At 34.6% G+C, this 13,646-nt stretch overlaps 1 protein-coding gene across 1 annotated transcript in view; it reads left to right on the forward strand.

Annotated features, from left to right (window-relative positions):
* Window positions 1-8,442, forward strand: part of LOC128559288 (CD109 antigen-like) — a 57,192-nt gene extending 48,750 nt beyond the window's left edge. The window contains exons 35-39 of the mRNA XM_053550573.1: window positions 2,605-2,746; window positions 4,075-4,251; window positions 5,353-5,435; window positions 7,459-7,609; window positions 8,359-8,442. Of these exons, the coding sequence (XP_053406548.1) occupies window positions 2,605-2,746; window positions 4,075-4,251; window positions 5,353-5,435; window positions 7,459-7,515 (459 nt within the window). The 3' untranslated portion in view covers window positions 7,516-7,609; window positions 8,359-8,442. The remainder of the gene's footprint in view (window positions 1-2,604; window positions 2,747-4,074; window positions 4,252-5,352; window positions 5,436-7,458; window positions 7,610-8,358) is intronic.
* Window positions 8,443-13,646: the final 5,204 nt, after the last annotated feature.

Genomic DNA, 13,646 nt, shown 5'->3' on the forward strand with positions numbered 1-13,646 from the left:
ATTTTGAAGCATATGTAATTCAGATTAAAGATTTCAGTTTCAGCCAAAATGTTTGTAGGATTACTTTACGATTAATGAGCATGTAATTGTAGTCATCCGGCGTCCGTCTGTCGTCTGTCAACATTTAGCTTGTGTATGCGATAGAGGCTGTATTTTTCAACTGATCTTCATGAAATTTGGTCAGAATGATTGCTTTGGTAAAATCTAGGCCAAGTTCGAAAATTGGTCATCTGTATTCAAAAACTAGGTCACTAGGTCAAATCAAAGAAAAACCGTGTATATGCAACAGGGACTGCATTTTACAACGGATCTTCATGAACTTAAGTCAGAATGGTTGCCTTAAGGTATTGGACCCATAATAGTGTACCTCCTTTTTGAAGAGTATTCAATTCCTACCATAAACCTACTTTGACAACAATTTTCAGGGGGGGGGCGTAGGTTCAAGCCCTACTGGGACCAAAATTATTTAGGGGTAGAGTTAGACATCTTTAAAAATACTGAGTTACATGCGGTAAAAGTTCTCTGTTTTGCCTTCATTCTTTAAATTACATATTGTGGAAGAAATGCAGTAGGTTTTACTTCTTCCCCATCGTTATTTTTAATGAAGTGAGCAAAATTCAAAACAGACCCACAGGATTCGACCTTAATTTTTCAATGTTGGAGTTAGAATTCTGTCTCATTAAATCTGTTTACTTGAGGCACCCTAGAAAAAATGTTATTTACAGTTTCATTTTGTGTTTTATAATTGTTTAACAATAGTCTGATGTATCTTTTATCAAAATTAATGCTGTACTGAATTCTCTGCAAGCGTTTTAGATAGTGGCCATCACACTGAAGTTTGTCTCTACTTGAGCTCGAGGAAATTCCATAAATCATACAAAATTTACAAAAAAACGGCACGGTAAAAGTTGTTTAAAATTTGCAACAGTGTGAAACATGGTCAGCTTTAAGAATATACCAAGCAAATGCCATTTTTTAAACATTACCATTAGGGGTCCAATACCTTAAAAAAAATCTAGGTCTTGTTCGAATATGGGTAATCTTGGGTAAAAAATTAGGTCACTAGGTCAAATCAAAGAAAAACTTTGTGTATGCAACAGGGACTGCATTTTACACCTGATCATCATGAAATTTGATCAGAATGTTTGTCTGGATGAAATCTAGGTCAAGTTAAAATGTTGGTCATCTGAGATAAAAAGAACTAGGTCACCTGGTCAAATCAAAGAAAAATATTTTGTGCACAATAGGGGCTGGATTTTGCACTGGATATTCATATAATTTAGTCAAAATGGCTGCCTTGATGAAATCTAGGTCAAGTTCGAATATGGGTAATCTGGGGTCACAAACTAGGTCGCAAGGTCAAATCAAAGAAAAACCTTGTGTATGCAATAGGGACTGCATTTTACACTGGATCTTCATGTAATTTTATCACAGTGTTTGTCTTTATGACCTCTAGGTCAAGTTTGAATCTGGGTCATGTTGGGTCAAAAACTAGGTCATCCAGTCAAATCAAAGGAAAAGCTTTAACTAGAGGCCGCTTTTTATGACCGTATCTTCATGAAATTTGGTCAAAATGTTTATCTTTATGAGTTTGGTCAGATTTCGAATCTCGGTCATCTGGGGTCAAAAAAAAGGTCTCCTGTTAAAATAAAAGAAAAACAGTGTGTATGCAAAAGGGGCTGCATTTTTCATTTTAAGTGCATGAAACTTGTCAAAATGTTTGTCTGCATGAAATGTCGGATTCATTTTTATCTGGGTCACATGGGGTTAAAAACTAGGTCACCAGGCAAATCAAATAATAAGCATTTTATTTTATCTTCATAAAACTTGGTCAGAATGTTTTTTATCATAAAGCCTTCGATGATTTCGAATCTTGGTCACGTGCGGCCAAAAACTAGGTCACTAGGTCAAATCAAAGAAAATACTTGTTTACACAAATGAGACCACACTTTTGGTCCAATCTGAACGAAAATTTGTCAGAATATTCGTTTTTATGAAATCACTAGGTCAAACATGTTACCACTGTTATGGTGTGTTTCTCATGTGAGCGACCTAAGGCCATCTTGGCCCTCTTGTTTAATTATTATTATTTTTGGCTTTTGTTTCTTTTTTTGCGCTTAATCATACCTGACCCAAATTTCTTATTTGAAAATATGAATAATTGCTGCAGATATTTTATGTAAACATGAAATTAACAAGTTTATGTGTATTATGCCCTAGGTTTAAAATAGAACACATAATTAAATGTATAGTTAACCATTATAAATGTGTGCTGGAGTGTTTTTACTTTGTGACATTCAATTTTATGATTGTAGCTCTAAATACACAATACATTATATATTTTGTAAAGTTGAATACATTTAATGAGGATTTTTGTTTACATTCGAAGTAAATATATAAACATAAACTATTTAGTGGAAGATAGGTATTGAATATATTAAAGTTTTAAATCATAATGACAATGCTCGGATCATTGCTTCAGTTACATGAAATGGAGTGTTCAGACTATTGTGTCATGGTCACGAGACATTTTTGTATATAACACTCTATTTCTTCCGCCTTAAGCAATATTACGGTTGAATGTTTAAAAAAAAAATAATGCAGCCCCTTGGTGTACACAAAACTACTAACGAGCAACATCTAGTGGATGTGAACAGTGGGGGCCAGACTTTTACACAGACACTATTGCTGAAGGACCATCCAAATATCATATCTGGAACTAAAAATGTATATATGAAAATAACAGGTATTCATTTTTATGATTTTTCAATTATTTTCTTACTTTAGTATTAATATATATATAATTTTTAGTTAAGTATACAATACAGGGAAAAAATCCTCAAAAGAAATCCAAGCCAAAGTCTGAAAATTACATGATATTTAAGGGCAGCTTCCTTTAGATTTTAATTTCGCGAAGTATTGCAAATTTATCTACAATAAAATTCATTAAACAAAATATTAATATCATTTCTTAATTCACATGCATGCATTGCATAATAAAGCAGTTCAAGAAGCATACAATATTCTCGTAACTGTTTATAAATTTCGAGCATATATTGATATTATCAAGTACCCCACCCATCTGCAGTAACATTGTGAATACAGTTTTGTTTCACAAATCCCCTATGAATGTTTTTTTTTCGTGTTTCTGACGTTGAGATACACATGTTTGGAGTTTAAACCTTTTAACTCCAATGCCGACGGGTCTGTTTTAGAAATATGTATGTACAAATTTGGTTAGAAATTCTGTTCTTAATTTTGACACCCATGTTCTGAATTTTGACACCCAAAGATGGTAAAATACAAAAGGTAGGCTACCAGTAAATGATAGAGATCTTAAAATATCTTTTTACTGATATTCAAAGAACACATTTATGCTGTAGTTAACCAGTAGAAGAACAATACAGCATATGGTCCACAGTAACGGCCACAATAGGTTCCAGATGCAATATCTTAAAAATGTGACATGATATTTTTGAGGACTTTTTGTCTGTGTTTCATTTCCTTTCATACTACTTATTCCACACAAGAAAAGCTTATGTTGGAATTAGTTCAACCCCAAAAGTTAAAATGACCACCCTAAGTGTATATTGCATGCGATTCGAGCGGCAATGTATACCGGTCCGGATAAATAGAAAACATGTCTATGTAAAATGATAACTATGTTTGATGCTTAAATGTGATAAAAATGGTTAACTGTCAATGCTCTGGATTAAAAAACATTCATAAATCCGAGTCGTTACATAAACTTTTGAAATGACGAAAGGTTGTAGATTATTGGACAAAAGACAGTTCAAATATAGCTGTTTCTACCTACTACAATAGATGGGTGGACCTTCAAAATCTAGTAAAAAGATGTTATGTAAATACTGCGTATGGATATACTCGGTTCATACCGAAACAACATCAAGCTAGAGATTACATGTTAACGTAATTTTAAAAACTGCTTGATTAAAAGTATTTCAGAATGTGTTCATTGATCTGTTCAAATTTCTAAATGTATCTGGTTTTATTTATTCAAATGTTTACATACAAATCACAATTTCAATACTTCTGTATTTATTGTTATTAAAGGCGACTTTCTGGTTCCCAGCATAGAAGGGTTACAAAACTTAATTAATTTGCCTAATGGTTGCGGAGAACAAACCATGTTAAATCTGGCGCCGGACGTTTTCTTAACGAAATACATGAATGTCACGGGTCAGTTGACAAGAGCTGTGGAAGACAGAGCATTGCAATTTATCCGATCTGGTGCGTACAACTTTGTATAGATATTTTGAATATTTTTATTTACACTGAGGTCGCCTGACTGACTCCTCATTCAATAAGAAATATTAATGATAAAAATAGAGTCGAGACTGCCTTAACGACCCCCTGAATTTAGCGACTTCCTATCATATGCAACCCTATTTTATGCTCCGGATGCAATTTACTATTAAAAGAGTCTGAATTAAGCAACCCCCTGCCTTACGCGACAAGCGACTGTGAAATCAGGCTCCCAAATCGATATTTAGACCGTTTTCAGCGACTTTGAGACGCTCCATCGCAAGATTTTACACGATAGAGTTACCGTTGTACATAATACGGTCGGCAATACAACAATAATAACATGCAATAATAAATCCTCATTTGACAGAAAAAGGAAGAACAAACATATTGCTTTCTTGGAGCAAAGAAGGCCTGTTAATAAATATTACGATTTAAAGGAGATGGCTTTACTATTTGATTTGGATTTTCCTTGACTTCTTTTTATATATAAGATAAATTCACTGACGTTATATTTTATCATCAAAATTCTGAAAGTGATAAAAGGGGCTTTTTAAATTTTCTAAATATCTTGATGAGTTTTGAATTTAACGTTAAAACGATTTTTGTGAAATAATTTTCAAATTTCACCTATTTTTTGCAACTAATTTTTAAAAATCCAATTTTGACTTTATTCGAGAATTGATTTTTTAAACCCTCCGAATACCTTAGTTACTATTAAAGAAGCATTTCCATGCTGATGTTTTGTATACTTTTTAAATCTAAAGTTTTTGAAATTGAGATCTTCCCCGACTTTTACAATGAGAAAAATGCATATATGGCCATAAAACTGTAATTTTAAAGATATTTCAAAAATTCAAAAAGGTCCTACTACTATACCTACTACTATAACAGTTGGAGACTTTCAGAATACTGTATTGTTTATATCTGGCAGTGGCAGAATAAAGTCGCAGTTCTGTTACGGATTAGTTGAGACCCGCACTTATGACTTGATGTATTGCGTTTCGAACTGTCTAACTGCTGCTCAAGTTGCTCCCTTTCAAATTGGTCTTGTTATATCTAATATTCATACATAATATATTCAAGGCTACCAACACGAACTGGGGTTCAGACATTATGACGGTTCCTTTAGTATCTGGGGATCAATCAGACGGCTATGGAAGCACATGGTAATCACAACTTCATTTCACATTCTTTTGTACAATATGTCAATATAATTACAAGAAGTCAAGCAAATACTTATTACCGATACACACATCATGGTGTTGAGGTGTGGGGTTATCTATCAATAAGAAACATATTAACAGCTTTTGGCTTTATAAGAGACTGTTCCTAGATCCTAGAAGACATAATTACAGGTTATAACTTTGAAATGGAATAGGAACTAAACATTCACAAAAGAAATGTAAAATATAAAAATAATTTTAGTATTTTTTTCAAAATAATTGAGCAAGCAGATATTTAACACGTACACCTTTTGGGAAGAAAAAGATACTATTTTGTTTTACTTCGGAGCTATTAACATAGAATTTTAGCTTTGATTTATGAAAAATAAGGATGAATATTCAGTGGGAAAAGCCATGTTCCAAGAATGCAATCTCCTGAAACTGCCTAGGTATAGATATACACATGGATAGACCAGGCACTACCGTTTTCCACCAATCGCTGGCCAGTATTTCAATTGTATAAATCGTATAGAAAAGGTAACACATAAAGAAAACGTGCACAAAGCATTTTTTATGCCCCCGAAGGGAGGCATATAGTTTTTGAACCGTCTGTCTGTCTGTCGGTCTGTCAGTCTGTCGGTCTGTCCGCATTTTTCGTGTCCGGTCCATATCTATGTCATCGATGGATAATTTTCAAATAACTGGGCATGAATGTGTACCACAGTAAGACGACGTGTCGCGCGCAAGACCCAGGTCCGTAGCTCAAAGGTCAAGGTCACACTTAGACATTAAAGGATAGTGCATTGATGGGCGTGTCCGGTCCATATCTTTGTCATCGATAGATGGATTTTCAAATAACTTGGCATGAATGTGTACCACAGTAAGACGACGTGTAGCGCGCAAGACCCAGGTCCGTAGCTCAAAGGTCAAGGTCACACTTAGACATTAAGGGATAGTGCATTGATGGGCGTGTCCGGTCCATATCTTTGTCATCGATTGATGGATTTTCAAATAACTTGGCATGAATGTGTACCACAGTAAGACGATGTGTCGCGTGCAAGACCCAGGTCCGTAGCTCAAAGTCAAGGTCACACTTAGACATTAAGGGATAGTGCATTGATGGGCGTGTCCGGTCCATATCTTTGTCATCGATGGATGGATTTTCAAATAACTGGGCATGAATGTGTACCACAGTAAGACGACGTGTCGCGCGCAAGACCCAGGTCCGTAGCTCAAAGGTCAAGGTCACACTTAGACATTAAGGGATAGTGCATTGATGGGCGTGTCCGGTCCATATCTTTGTCATCGATGGATGGATTTTCAAATAACTTGGCATGAATGTGTACCACAGTAAGACGATGTGTCGCGCGCAAGACCCAGGTCCGTAGCTCCAAGGTCAAGGTCATACTTAGACGTTAAAGGTCATTTTTCATGATAGTGCATTGATGGGCGTGTCCGGTCCATATCTTTGTCATTCATGCATGGATTTTAAAATAACTACGCATGAATGTGTGACACAGTAAGACGACGTGTCGCGCGCAAGACCCAGCTCCGTAGGTCAAAGGTCCTTAACTCTAACATCGGTCATAACTATTCATTTAAAATGACATCGGGAGCATGTGTCATCCTATGGAGACAGCTCTTGTTTTAATTTTCATTGGTTGATTTTGTCGATATCGTTTGTTCTCTTAAACTGATGCCACATTATCCACTATCACAATTTCAATAATCAAAATGTTACATGCAAGAACTATCATTAACAAATTTCAGCTTTTATCCTCCGATATAAATGTAGGGACTTTGCATGTAGAATGTTTTGAAAGAACAAGTTTGATAGAGTATTCATGTGATTATAAAGATTAATAAAGCGCTAAATAGCTTTTTCTTTCAGCGACACGGCCTTTAATGGCACAGATATAAAAGTCATAGCTGCAGCGAGCAAAATTTAGTCAGGAATGTAGTGTAGAATATTGATATGTATACTTTATATCATTAGTAGTTATCATCTTACGTTTTACTATTTCAGGTTGACCGCGTATGTTTTAAAATGTTTTCACCAAGCCAAAGAGTTTATTACCATTGACAATGATGTGCTGTCTACAGCCATGGGCTGGCTTTTAAGTCGACAAAATAATGATGGTTCATTTTTAGAGCAACTGCCAGTTTATTATGTAGATGTAAGTTTGAGAAAAAGTATAATAAATTAAATTTTAATTTAAAACAAAGACAAAGAAACATTGTTACAGTTTATATGCAAAACAGAAATATTTATATAAAGTTACACCTCTTTGCCCAAACTTATCATTTTACTGTGCAGAGAAGCCTATACATTTTTATTACATATTTGAATAGATTCTGCTGTATATATGCAAAATGTCTTTGTTATTAGAATGAAACTATATCATTTATAGAATAAAACTAAGCTGTATCTTGTAGTAAGATTCTGCCGTTAAATCTGTTTGTCAGCCCGCCCGCTTAGCTCAGTAAGGAGAAGCGTTGGTCTACGGATCGCGGGGTCTCGCGGGGTCGTGAGTTCGATCCCCGGTCGGGGCGTATGTTCTCCGTAACGATTTGATAAAAGACATTGTGTCTGAAATCATTCGTCCTCCACCTCTGATTCATGTGGGGGAGTTGGCAGTTACTTGCGGAGAACAGGTTTGTACTGGTACATAATCAAGGAACACTGGTTAGGTTAACTGCCCGCCGTTACATGTCTGAAATACTGTTGAAAAACGTTATTAAACCCAAAACAAACACACAAAAATCTGTTTGTCTATTATGCACAGAAGCGCACGAGCAAAGATTAAGTCCAAGCTGTGCACATACTTGTATATAGATATTGTCTTTTATTACATACACTTTTATAAACTCTATTAAGCTACAATGGTATATTACAGCTTAAATACTGTTGTTTTATATACTTCAGCATAGGAGTACAGGGAGAGGAATAAAACTGACAGCTTTCACCTTGATCTCAATTCTAGAATGTAAAGATATAACTAATGTTCAAGTAAGTAACAGTTTAGAGTTTGAAGACTTAATTACTCAAATTATTTTAAATGCATGATTGCATAAATAAGTATAATATAGTATATACAAATATATATTGAATCTGAATTTAAAAACCATTAATATATATAAAAAAATTAATGAACTTAGAGTTTACTAGCTTAGTTTAAGTATTTCTGGAATCTGAATTTAGAATAAAATCTGTGAAAAGATCCTTTGGAAGCATAGAACGCAACCAAGTAACATAATAGCAGACTCGGTTTGATTGAGTCTGTTCATGACAGATAATGAAATGTGCAACCTCACGCCCCTAGCAAATCATTCAATCTTGATTTTAAAAAAAACTATTTGCGGCTACTAGCTTAATAGTTTAAGTATTTCTGTTACAATTTTCAGGCTAACTTGGTTACATCCGCAATCTCTAAAGGAAAGAATTACCTGGAAGCACGACTGTCTTCTATATCTGATGCCTACACTCTATCTATTGTATGTTATGCTCTTGCTAAGTCTGGAAGTACATACGGTCCATCTTGTCTAAGTAAACTAGACTCGTCCAAACATATCGATGGTATGTAATAACACCACCCCTTATAGTGTACAAATAAACTATCGTATTAAGGTACACGTCGACCAACAGATGATTGGTAATTTACGAGATTATGTTTACCTCTTTATTACTGTGGTGTTAAATGTATTGAACGCACTCACTGGTACACATAAAATCTTGAGTGAAACCAGCCACCAGTTGCCATGTATCTTTAATCGATAGTAAACGTTTTTTCATGTGCACCAGAAACATCGTCAGTTTTATTTAACTTACCATTTTGACGCATTTTTTTGGTACAAATATGTTATCAAGTGTATTTCCGCCTTACGGAATAACACAATTTACATATGTACAGCCAAATGATTACTAAATAATATTTCTTCTACACATAGGTTCTATAACATGTACATTTGGTATAACTCATTAGCACATATTCCTTCTTCATTAGCATAACAAAGAATTTAAGTAAATATGAAGAGGCAGAAAAAAAAATCCGTATTGAACCTTTTGTATAATATGTTGTCGGACTATTTTCATTTAATAAGCATAGCCTGACACAGTTCTATAAATAGCGCACACATGTACTTCACTCATTTCTATTTTAACATCGACAAACATTTAAGATTTCATTTGATAACAAAACAACAAACAAAAAGGTTGAAGTATATAATAAAGGTGAAATTACAACAACGACTAGATCTGGGATTTTGTATTCGGCTCGGCGCTTGTGCGCCTCATGAGATCTGGCAAAATCCACTCGAGCCGAATACAGCATCTCTGATCGAGCTGCTTTTATAATAACACTATTATTTTTTTTTGTTTAAAACACTAACTTAAATGTGTTTTAAATTCTATGTGAATTAGCCTATATTACTATCATTACTGGTATATATTTTTCATTTCCTAACAATTATAGACAAAACTGTTTACTTAACGTTAAATCAGTATCCATAAAAAAGAATGACAGTAACCTAAATGTACTTATAAAACGGCAATTATTGAATAAAACTTTAAAGTCTACTCGAATAGCATACTTTGAATATGTCAGCTTGATACTGAATAACTATATTACATACAGATAAATGTTAGACTTTACTTTTTTTTAATTGTTCTTAAACACGGTTAACTAACAATGAAAATATTCAAATAAAAATATGCAAATTAACTGACTCTTACAGAATGCGGCAAACTATATAGCGAAACATCAGAAAGTTTGTTTGGTGTATGGAAGGTAAGTATCGATACATAAGTATGTCATTAATTGACACATTTGAACAATTTCCAGGAGGTAATATATACTGGACAGAATCATCTACAATCGTGCGACGCCAGAACTTTGCTGCTACAAACATGCATTCGAGAGCTCCCGCTCGTGACATTGAGACGACGGCTTACGCCTTGCTCACTTATATGGCATCAGGACGCCATGCAGACGCCTTTCCTATTGTAAAATGGCTTGTTTCACAACGTAATCCACAAGGAGGTTTTGTCTCTACGCAAGTATGGAGAAAAATAATCTTACTTGTTAATAATATTAAATATGATACTATGTAAGCTATACATAACGAGTTTATAACCACATTTTCTGGTTCTGTACGTTTTATCATTTTACATACTAGTAATGGATTCTTCTGACATATCTATAACTTTTCATTGCCTTTAAATAGAATGTGTAATTAAATCATTTCTATAGGAAAATGTGATAACAACTGGGTACATATTGATATTCACTCATTTTTGCAGCAGTAGAGATCGAGATTCTCTACGAACTTTTATCACTTTTATCACGGCTGAGCAACCAAGAGAGGGTATTACAAATGATCCTTTTTAATTAACTATAAGAACGTTTGTAAATGCTAGGGGAATTTGAATATTCACTCTTCAAAACTTAAACAAGGCCATGACTTGCTCAAACCTGATCGACGCATTTAAGAAAATAGATCAGATTATACATATAAATCAGAAACAACATTCCATTTGACTTTCGCTAGTTTTTATCGGTATACAAAATATTCTAATATCAGCCTTCAGATGTAACTACTGTAGATTGCGTATTATTCTCAAAGGTTCTATTTTCATTAATTTTTGCGATCTGAGCGTCACTCGAATTCAACTTTCTCAGGACTAATTATTTCAAAAAGCATTATTGCCAATTAGTATGCCAAGATACAAAGCCCGAATTCTTACTACGCGACATATTGTCTGTTGTCTAGCAAATCGCGAAATAAGCAAATAACGCAAACTTGACAATCTAAAGTATGAGACTAAAATTGTCAAACGTCTGAGAGGGTCAGCCATTTGTTGTTATGATATCTCTTTAATGAAAGATGTATTATTTTTTTTGCAGGATACTGTTATAACAATACAAGCTCTCACAGAATATGCAATTAAACACACACAAATTGCCAAGAATTACCTTGTTCAGTTTAATGCTTTTGGAATGGGATTCATGCATTCGTACAGTGCTAACCAAAATAATTACGACAGTGTTCACAAAGTGGAGGTAACAAATTTAACTATGTAAATACTGAATATGTATAATGTACTTGGCGCCATTAAAACACAAGTATGGGATGATTCAGAGTTTTAGCGCTTATAAAATATAACATTACCAATGATATTCAAGTTGAGTGGTGTCGTAAAAAACGTTCCAGCAAACATGTGATTTTACTGTCCCAATTCAAAAGGTATCCAAGCGCTAACTTGGTTTGTTTATAAAGGAAAAAATATGATATCATAAATATATCTTCTGATATGCAATTCCAATTTAAAAATACTGTCGAAATTTACATGATTAATTATAATCCATATTGACATATTGTAGTAGGTAGTGTATCCTTGCCCAGCGTTGACAGACCTTAGACATAGAATATTGCACAGTAGTGTATCGACATACGTCTGTCTTCCAAATGGTGTCGCAGACCGGAAATTATGTCTTAAATATTAAGTGTGCCTTAAATGAATGTTTCCCGTCCTGACGGGGTGTCGTCACTCGTGTGTGACCAGGACGTGGAAGATAGGCTATTTTACCCGTTTTACACCTGAAATGGACGTCTAATGAACCCCAGATAACACGTCCAAAAACACAAAACATGAGTATCAACTCTCTTAAATTGCAAACTAAGTCGGCAATGTTGGTCAGATAATGACCGTGTATGTTTTTGAAAATCATTTGTTACTTTTAACGGCGTTCTTACTAAAAATGGTGTTATCATTTTGTGGTTTCAGGTTCCTTCGAGTTTAGACAACGTAATCATTCAAGCTATGGGAGATGGTATTGCTGTCGTTGATGTAAGCAAATGTAAATTTATATCTTGTGCTGCCCCCCTGGTCTATTAACAAAGCTGTGACACCATCTTTGGGTTCAAGAAAGTCAGTTAAAATAATGTTGGTCATCATCATTGCGGGTGGGAGCGGAGGTTTGGGGGTCATTAAATACATAGATTGGCCCGTTATGTGCAACTAAGTAGAGAAATCGTACTTACGTAAATACTGACTTGTCCGGCGCCCTTAAGGGTCAATTGACTGTACAGGTTTAAGGGCCTAATTCACACATTGAAGGCGAAAAATAATCTCTGAAAAATCCATAATCTGAAAGTGACTAGTGGTTCAAACTTACTGACATAAGATTTTTGCAAGATATTTTTATAGATAACATTCGTTTTGTATTTTTACCAATATCTGACTTTTATTTTCACCCACTTCATCATTTTTCGGTGTCATATAAACATTTTATGCCAGACTTGCTGAAAAGCGCGTTACCTTTAAGGGTGAATATAATGAGGGACTGGTGTAAGCAATATGCGTAAATACAGGTTTATTAGGACAGCATAATGATTTCTAAATTATCCTCGTAATTCATACACGATGTGTAGATTTATGTTCCTGGTACGTGAACATACTGCTTCTTGTTTAACCCAGTAGTTCTCTTGAATTGCACATTGTTTAATTTCTGGAAGCATGTCTCATTTACACATTTTTTCAGCCCAGGAACAATAACATTTATAATCGCAATGTATGTATATATCCGATTATTGTTTCCAGATTGTTCAGTCGTTCTACGTCAGCAGCATTGGGAATGGGACCTTCATATCTGTCTCTGCAGATATAGAAAAGGAATCGTTAAATTCATTAACAGTCAGGTCCACAATAAGGTATGATATTTTGTAACAAAATTGATAGTTAATAGATCATGTGTGACCGAACAAGTAACAATACACTACCGTACAGACATTTTTGGGAAACACTCAAAAACTGCTGTAAGAACTTGGGTCCGACAGATTAGCTTATTAATTTTGTTTGTGCGGTTGTTGTATATATATAAACATCTTGATGTCCAATCACAAATAAGATATTCTTTGGCTTCCTGACTGTGACTCTTGTTAAACCTGTTACCTGTTTTAAACCGTTTTGACATTGCTTATGTAGCCTTCTTTTAACTTCTGCTTTATTTGGCTTTGCTGACCAGTTCTTCCTGAATACAGCAGCCTCAGCTACTCGACTTTATTAAGCTACATCCTGATCTCCAAGCGTCTGAAAATACTAAAGAAGCAATAAAATGTGATAAAAATGAACAAATCTCATTTCAGGTGGAATGGACCCAGTGCTAGCCGTATGATACTGATGGAAATTGAAATGCCGACTGGTTTTGTGGCCGA

Source organism: Mercenaria mercenaria, chromosome 9 (assembly GCF_021730395.1).
Source record: "Mercenaria mercenaria strain notata chromosome 9, MADL_Memer_1, whole genome shotgun sequence".
NCBI lineage: Eukaryota > Metazoa > Mollusca > Bivalvia > Venerida > Veneridae > Mercenaria > Mercenaria mercenaria.